The sequence below is a fragment of the Crocodylus porosus genome, unplaced genomic scaffold, assembly GCF_001723895.1.
Source record: "Crocodylus porosus isolate Cpor-Errol unplaced genomic scaffold, CroPor_comp1, whole genome shotgun sequence".
Taxonomy (NCBI): Eukaryota; Metazoa; Chordata; order Crocodylia; family Crocodylidae; genus Crocodylus; species Crocodylus porosus.
The window spans coordinates 270,496,096-270,504,913 of record NW_017728886.1 but is presented as its reverse complement, the minus strand read 5'-3'; the positions used below and the strand labels follow the sequence as shown (position 1 = coordinate 270,504,913).

At 58.5% G+C, this 8,818-nt stretch overlaps 1 protein-coding gene across 9 annotated transcripts in view; it reads left to right on the top strand.

The window, feature by feature from the left end:
• Window positions 1-8,818, top strand: part of SCRIB (scribbled planar cell polarity protein) — a 125,657-nt gene that overhangs the window by 94,243 nt on the left and 22,596 nt on the right. For all 9 annotated transcript variants that reach the window (XM_019553820.1, XM_019553811.1, XM_019553865.1 and 6 more), the window contains one exon: window positions 3,207-3,275. In XM_019553820.1, coding sequence (XP_019409365.1) covers window positions 3,207-3,275 — 69 coding nt within the window. The remainder of the gene's footprint in view (window positions 1-3,206; window positions 3,276-8,818) is intronic.

The following is an 8,818-nucleotide window of genomic DNA, read 5'->3' as shown; positions in this document are numbered from 1 at the left end:
CAGGGGTGGGCGGATGAGAATAGGATGGGATTCAACACTGACAAGTGCAAGGTGCTGCACCTGGGGAGGAAGAGCCAGCACCATACCTACAGGCTGGTGAACTCCCTTCTCATCAGGGCAGAGGCAGAAAAGGATCTTGGAGTCCTTGTTGATGCCAAGATGAACATGGGCCGGCAGTGTGGGGACACAGTCAGGAAGGCCAACCGCACCTTGTCCTGCATCCACGGATGCATCTCGAGCAGGTCCAAGGAGGTGATCCTCCCCCTCTATACAGCAGTGGTCAGGCCACAGCGGGAGTACTGTGTCCAGTTCTGGGTGCCGCCAGGAGGGATGTGGACTACGAGGAGAGGCAGCGGGACCTGAACCTGTTCAGCCTCCACAAGAGAAGGCTGAGGGGGATCTAGTGGCCGTTTACGAACTAGTCCGAGGGGACCGGCAGGCATTGGGGGAGTCCCTGTTCCCCCGAGCACTACCAGGAATGACTAGAAATAACAGTCACAAGCTGGCAGAGGGGAGATTTAGGCTAGATATCAGGAGGCGCGACTTCACGGTCAGGGCGCCTAGGATCTGGAACCAACTTCCAAGACAAGTGGTGCAGGCTCCTAACCTGGGGGTCTTTAAGAGGAGGCTAGATGTACACCTTGCTGGGGTCATTTAACCCCCCGTACTCTTTCCTGCCATGGCAGGGGGTCAGACTAGATGATCTACTCAGGTCCCTTCCGACCCTTGAAACTATGGGGCCCCTGCACTGGTGGACATGGCCCCTTTCTGGTCATCTGGTAGTGTCTACGCAGTCATCAGGAGCTCATGTTAGGGTGGCGACCGCAGCCCACATGACTGCTGAGCTGCTTCTGTGCACCTGGTCATGAGAGGTTGGGGCTGCCCCTGCTGGTATGGCAGGCAGCTCTGGTGCCATGCTGTGCCCACATGTGGCAGGCTGTGCGCACACGGCCACACCGAGGGGCTGGGTAGAGCTAGGGCTGTTTCCTTAATGGTCAGCCGGGAGGTTCTTTGGCATGACCTCTGGGGCAAGCTGTGCATGCATGGGCATGTGGTGTGAGCGCAGGGCCCAGAGATGCACAGGGAGCCAGATGCACGGGAGTGCTGGCACAAGCATTACACGCAGACAGGCTGTGCCCAGGGCCATGTGCGGGGCTGTGCCGCGGGGTCCTGCTCAGTTCGTTGTACGGGAGGTGGTCTGCGTGTTCAGCACAGTGCTGGTGCAGGGGCATCTGGCCGGGGAGCCAGCACTGCGACTCTCCCCTCTCCTGTGCATTTCCCCTGCTCTTCTCCTCCTCTCCCTCCTCTGCCTGTTCTCTCCTGCTGTTTCTGACCTTCTGTTTCCCCCTCAGCCCCCTCAGTGTGATAGAGCCAGCTCCAGAATGGAGAGCAGCGGTACTGGGCCGTCCCTGCCAGGGGCTCAGGACAGCCAAGACTCCAACCCAGAAACAGCCGCAGGCCTGACCCGCCCTGCCACGGGCGCACCTCAGGACCCTGCCTCTCCTGACCAGCACCCCGACAGGGCCGCACCCGTCCTGCCAGGCATGCAGGAGCTCTCGGGCGGCCCACTGCCCAGCGACCAGCAGTCAGAGACGCAGGAGTGCATGGTCGACTCTCAGCCCATCCTCTTCAGTGAGAACCCGTTTGTGGTGGCCAACCGGAGGGGGAAGGCAGCAGGCAAGGCCTGTCTGGGGGGCCCTCCCCTGGGCTATGGCAGGGGGGGAGTGCTGAAGACCAACCTCTACTCCAAGGCAAGCGTCCTTCAGCATGCTGTGTGAGGCATGTCGCGCCCACTGCAGCCCACGCGCGTGCTACTAAACCGAGGGGCATGCCTTGCCCATGGGGGCAGGTGGTGCAGGGGCTAACACCACCTAACACAGGCGTGACGAGTGCCGCATGCACCCTGCGCCCCAAGTCCGCTGCGCCTGGGACATGGCTGGGAGGACATGTGCCTGAAGGCTTGTATGTTGTCGGGGGGAGGTGTTTTTCGCTTTGTTTTTCCGTCACTTTGCTGTCTTTCGCTTTGTGGTGCCGTCACACTTGTACCACGGTTCGCGTCCAGGTGCAAGGACCCTGCGTTGGCACAGGGATAGCCCGGCCAGCTCGCGGGGGGCTGTGGAGTACAGCTCACCTGCCGCCAGGACCTACTGCCTCCCAGACAGAGGGATCCTGAGACGAAGGTTGGGTCTGCAGAGCTCTACCTCTGTTTTGCTTGGCACTGGGCGAACGTGCGCCTAGGTACAGGGCTGTGAGCAGCAGTGGGACTTCCGCCTTGACCCCGGGTCAGGGGTTTAGTTCTTGCCTGGGCCGTGGGAGACCTGGGTCCAGTTCTGCCGTACTGCAGACCCTGTGTGGCTGCAAGCAGATTTCCAGTGGTGCTGAGGTGTCTGAAGATACAGATAAGCACCAAGCAGTAGGACCAGCTCCAGTGCAGCTCAGCATCACCCTGGAGCAGGCTTGTGCCCGCCTCGCTAGGCACTCCTGCGAATGCCAGGGGCACCCATCTGCATCCCCTGCGAGTCCAGCCTGTGGTGGAGGGCAGCCCGCAGGGGCCATGAGAACGTGCGCTGAGGCCATGGTGCTTGGAGATGTGGCAAAAGGGCCAGGGGCAGGCGTGATAGGGAGCGGGAGCAGCCCAGGCTCTGTCCCTCCTTCCAGGCGGAGTCTCTTGCTGCCTTGCCATGGGCATTGGGCTTGTTAGCACAAGGGCATGCAAGCAGAACAAGGGGTCAGCCGGACCTGGCTTCGGTGCATGTAGCTCAGCGTGTGAATGAGAAGGGGCCTGTCTTGCCACTCCAGGCAGTGTGACTGCCTCGTGGTGGCTGACAGGGGTCTGTGGGGGGAGGAGACTGTTGGAGGGCAGGGCTGTGCAGCGCTTTGCTTGTCCTGATGGCAGAGCCTGTAAAAACAATTGGGGGATGACTGAGGATTTTGGGGCTTGGTCTCAGGCTGGGACTTTTTGAGGGAGGGAGTCATCCCTGCTACAGCAACCAGGACCCATGGCTGCTGTTCCAGCATTGCTCCCCACCTGCTCCCCCCATGCCACTGGTAAATTGTGCTGCTGGGCACTGGTCCTCAACAGGCTGCTGGTTCTGTTTCCAGCCGTGCAGGGGCTGCGTCAGGTGCCAGTGCTGACCTCCTGCTCCTGGTCTCAGTGCCAGGCTGGACGCCTGATCGTTCATGGCCTGGTCTTGTCTTTCTTGCAGGCTCCTGCAGGCGAGTCCGGGTCCGGGAGCTCCAGGCGAGAGGCCCCCTACTCCCCCAGCAGCCAGCAGGTGAGTCCCGCACGCAGGACAGGACAGGACAGGATAGGCTCTTCAGAGCAGGCGTGGGGCCCAGTGGCATGAAAACCTGGAGCAGGGAACCCCACTCGCAGGCAGAGGCGGCCTTGTGCATGGGAGCAGGGCTTTTCTCTGGCTGGGGAGAGGAGGAGTGCCCTCTCCGTGGCAGGGAGGGAGGGGTGGAGCCGGAAGGTTTCTCCTCTCTCCAGATTTATGCCAAGCACAAGAACAGGAGCAACCGGGCCAGAGCTGCTGTCAAGTGTGGTAGCACAGGGCTCTGGGGGGCCAAGCAGGGGAGTGGTGGTGCCTCTGTACAGCACCACTGAGGTTGGTGGACCCCGTGTCCAGGTGTGGGGCTGCACTGTGGAGCAGAGGGTTTGGACCTGGACAGCAATAGGCCTTGCGTAAGGGCTATAGGAGTGGTCCCGAGTGTGGGAGACCTGCCTTTCAGAGGATTAGCTGGGCTGGGCTGGCTCGGCCCAGGGCACCACCCAGCCCAGGTCTCCCAGTGACCTGAGCCCAGCAGTGGGCCAGGAACATTCCCCCTCATGTCAGTAATTAGCAGTGGCTTCCACCATGGATGGGAGGGGAGTCCATCTCCTAAACCCATGACTCTGGGCTTCTGGATGCACTTACCGCTCCTCCCCTGGCTGTTCCTGTCGTCTGTGCAACTGTCCAGTTGTTCTGGGAAGCACTGAGTCCTTGGCCTCGTGCGCAGCCCACCACAGCGAGTTCCGCAGGCCTTGTCCTGCCTGGTGCAAAAGCCTACATGTGGTTGGTTTTGAATGTTGTGACTATTGCTCTCTCAGTGGTCTTCTTGTTGCGTGCTGTGGCAGCTTGCTGTGGCCAGAACAACCCAGCTTGGGTCTGAGGCGACCCTGCGATCCAGACCTGGCCACTGCTGCCACTACATCTCCCCACTGCCCAGCCATCAAAATGCCTCAAAAGCCCCTAAGCTCTGTGGGTGAATGAAATGGGTCCACGGGCCGGATGCATCCCATAGGCCATAGGTTGCTGACCCCTGTGCTGCAGAGTGAGGTGAATTGAAAATCATGACCTGCCTTCCCCCAGTCACAGGGTGTCCTGTCCTCTCAAGGGTAACTGTTCCCACCCCTTTCAAGCCCCTTCGTGAGAGAGGTTTCCTAGGCCTTAAAGCACCTTGTTCAAGGCCGTCCAAACCCCCTCAGAGTCTAAGGGCTTCTTTCTGAGTCCAGGGCATCGCACAGGGCACCGTGTGCTGGGGGCACTGTGTCCTTTACTATAGAGGTGTCAAAGATGCAGACCCTGGGCTGGATCTGGCTTGCGGGCCCCACTGGGCCCCACTCCTGTCTATGGGTCTCAATGATCACAGGTAACATGAGGGCATGGCAGATGGCCTCGTGCTGCACATGGCACCGGCTTCAGCTCATGTCCTGGAGCAGCAGAGCGGCTGCTGCATGTGGCACAGCCATGACAGGCCGTATGCTGCTCCGGGGCTGTGCAGCACAGCCTTGGAGCAGCCAGAGCAGGACCTGGCTGCACATAGCACCTGACCCAGCTGCCCCAGGATACGCACTGGATCCAGAATGCAGAGCTCGTCTGTGAGTCTGGTCCAGCCTGCTCACTGGCCCTGCTTGGGTTGGGTGAGTTTGACACCCCTCCATTACTGTAACGGCTTCTGAACAGTCTCCATCCTGCTCATGCTCCAAGACGATCCATTTACACTTGTGAGAGCAGCTGCGTGCTGGGTGGGCATCTGCCCATGGGGATGCAGCTGTCCTTGTGCAGGTGCCTGGAGCACACGTGTCCAGATTCCCTTGGCACAAGAGGCAGGGGAGTCCCAAGCACCACTTGGTTCCTTCTGGGTGAACGCAGCCATGAGGCAGGATTTGTGGGGCTTGCACAGTGGTTTACTCGTGGTTGTTTTGCTGCAAGCAGGTGTTCAGCAGTTCGTGTTGGCTTGCTCTCTTGATGCTGCTCCCTTCCTTCTCAACAAGATGGAATCTGATCTGGTGCCAGGATCAGAGGCAGTAGCTGCCTACAAATCTCCAGGTTTCTGGACTTCCTGTCCATGCAAGGCATGAAGGCTTCTGAAGGGTGGGCACAGCAGGGGCTGCCCCATCTAGATGGGCCTGCTGTACATCCTCTCCTGAGACAGCCCAGAGGGTGGAGTCTCATCTCATAGATTTCATAGACATTTGGCCTGGAAGGGACCCCGGAGAATTATCAAGTCCAGCCCCCTGCCCCAGGGGCAGCAAGTCAGCAGGGATCATAGGATCCCAGCAAGATAAGCATCCAAATGCATCTTGAAGGTGTTCAAAGTGGGTGCTTGAACCGCCTCCGGCGGTGATCTATTCCAAACCTTGAGGGCTCAGACAGTAAAGAAGTTCTTCCTTATGTCCAGCCTGAATTGGTTACAGTGGAGTTTATGACCGTTGGACCTCGTCATCCCTTGGGGCGCTCTGGTGAACAGTCGTTCCCCCGGATCCTGATGGGCACCCCTGATAAACTCATAGGTGGCCACCAGATCACCCCTGAGCCTGCACTTTACCAGGCTGAAGAGCCCCATGGCTCTCAGCCTGGCGTCGTAAGGTCTGTTTTCCTGACCTTTGATCATGCGCATGGCTCTTCTCTAGACTTTCTCAAGCCTCTCCACATCCCTTTTGAATTGTGGAGCCCAAAAATGGACACAGTACTCCAGCTGCGGCCTCACCAAGGCCAAGTACAAGGGGAGAATGACATCTCAGAATCTGCTTGAGAAGCATCTGGACACGTTGCTGCTGGAGAGGTCAGTGCTCTCCACTTGGACCCGGAAATGCCAGGGACAAAAATGTCTGGACGCAAAACATCAAAAGTGGCCTGCCTCTCACTCCAGAGGCTGAAATAGGTGTTGCCCCACATCTGGTGAGGCTCTGGGGGGCACAAAGGAAAGAGCCCGTAGCTGGCAGCAGGAAGAGGTGTCAGTTTCCTTCACCAGGTCTCCATGAATCTGCCTGCTCCTCGCTTGGGGTGGCAAGCATGAGGCCCCAAAGACATCCCTCTGTCAGGCACCAGCCACTGTCTGCAGCTTGGAAACAGCCCCCTGGCATCGCAGCCCCCAGCGGAGCTGTTCTCCACACCACTGAGGCGGGAGCCCATGCTGCCCGCTTTCCTGGCTTTGAGGCTGACTGACTGATACCAGTGCCGCACAGCCTCCAGGGGCCAATGGGTCTCATCTTTAAGACTCCCAGCTCTGGGCAACAGTTACGGTGCGTCCAGTGCAGTGCATTGCCCCAGGGCACAGCTCTTCCCAGCGTGCCTCCAGCTGGCAGCTCTCCAGGAAGATTGCCCATTCTGCGTCGTGGGCTCCGAGTGCCAGTGAGAGCTTCGCAGATGTAGTCCCCTGATGTTAGCAGTAATCTGCTACCAGGTCCCCACTCAGCCTTCTTTTCCACAGGCTGAAGAGTCCCGGATCCCTTGGCCTTTCCTCGTATAGATTATAGGTGCATCTGCCAACCTCTCTGCTCTTTGTCCAGTGTTAAGAGCAGACACTTGCCTACACATCACTTTTATTGATTTGACGAGAGGAGCTTTTAACAACAGCTGACCTTGACTTCAGAGTCATGCAGCAGGATTTCACTGTTCTAGAAAATTGCTGTTGAACAGGAGACAGCTCCATGGTGGGATACCTGATAGGGCAGAGGTCACCGGCATCCTCCTTGACCCTTACCTGTGCCAAGTGGTGTCAGACAGATGTCAGAGGGCTGGTTCTGTTCGCACGACTGCGCAGCAGCTCGACCAGTGCCTGGGACTGCAGCATGGCTACAGCTCTGCATCCAGACATCAGGAGGCAAATTAAATTTTCCATGTCCCAAGGTGCCCAGCGGTTCAGGTTGTGTGTGCTGAGGGCTGTGTGTTGGAGGGCCATTCTGGGGAAGATCTTTAGCAGCTCCTGCCCAGGGCCCTAATTGCTTAGTGGGGCTGTGACTGGTGGCTCCAGCTAGCCAAGGACTCCAGCTGGCCGTGGCCTGGGCTCCCAAGTGGCTGCTGGGAGAGCAGCTTCCCCATTTAGCTCCAGCTCTGGCAGCAGTCTGACTCTGGTCTGCTTGGCAAAGCTCTCCGCTCCTGTGCTCTTTGGCCTTCCTGGCTTCTCGCCCTGGTTGGCTCTGCTCTTGGACTTTCCCTTGGATTTGGCAACTTGGTAACCTCTTCCCAGGCCCTGCCCCTGCCTGGGCTCTGGACTGTGGACTCTGCCCCTGGATCTCAGCTCCTGAACCTTGACCCAGCCTGTGCTTTGGATTCTGCCCCAAGTTTCCCACTTGGATCTGGGAACTTGGCTTGCAAACCCTGACTCAGCCCTTGTTTTAGATGCCGCCCTTGGCTCTAGCCTTCCCTCAGCAGCCTAAACACTAGGCAACCCCCTCTGACCCAGTCCCTTGTAGGCTGTGGTCTGCATGTCCCATATTTGGCTTGAATGGCTGCTTGAGCAGCTGTTCAGCAGATTCATTTCTCACTGTCCTGCTTACCTTTTGGTTCAGGGGTGCCCGTGACTTTTAAGGGCTCCCTGGTGGGCAGCACTCCCAGCCCAAGGACTTTGGCTCGGAGCTGTGGAGCCGTGCCCTCTCTTGGCCTTGCAGGTGCCCGTGGTGGAAGCTGCAGTACCTGCGGGGTGTGGAGGCGGATGAGTGCCGGCTGTGCGGGTGGGACTGCGAAGCAGTGCTCCTCTGTCAGAGGTCAGAGCAGGTCCTGCGCATTCCTTGCTGCTAGGGTGAGAACAGCTTCCTTGGTGCGTTTCAGAATGAGTTGGTCCAAGACGTGGTTATTTCTGTTGTTCCCTCAACCCCACCCTGCTCCATCATGTTGCTGGGGCTGAGGTCTCCCAGTGCCATCACTGCATTAGGCTTTGCTGCCTCTAACCCTTCCCAGCACTGGGTGCTTGGAGTCCTTGTCCTGGTCCACAGGGCCACAAAGCCTTATTGCTGTCTTTGGAGTTGTGGGATCAGATCTGCCCTGATTCAGGGGCAGGCTCCTCTGCGGGGAGCTCCCATCTCAACCACTGGTGTGGAACCATTTCGGTGGCGGTGGCTGTCGCCCCCCAGCCTGAGGTCCTTCCTCAGCTGCTGGCTGGAAATCTCAGTTCTCAGGCTTCATAGACTCACCAAGCAGGGCTGGAAGGGTCGCATCTAGTCCAGCCTCTGCCCAGGGCAGGATCAGCCCTGTCCAAATCAGCCCATCTAATTCTTCTCCAACCTCTTAGCAAAATGACACAGTTGGCCCTGACACATGACACAACACCCAAACTTGCACCAGGAATGGCAAGGAGGCTGCTGCCAAGGTTGTTAATACATGCTTGAGAGATGCAAGGAAGGGGGCATGCCCCCCACTACAGAAGAAGGCAATGGCCACCCCCCCAGCCTGTACCAATCTGACCATGGGGTCAAATCCCTTCCTGACCCCATATATGATTTAATAGATTTCATAGACATTAGGGCTGTAAGGGACCTTGGGAGATCATCGAGTCCAGCCCCCTGCCCAAAGGGCAGGAAGTCAGCTGGGTTCATAGGATCCCAGCAAGATAA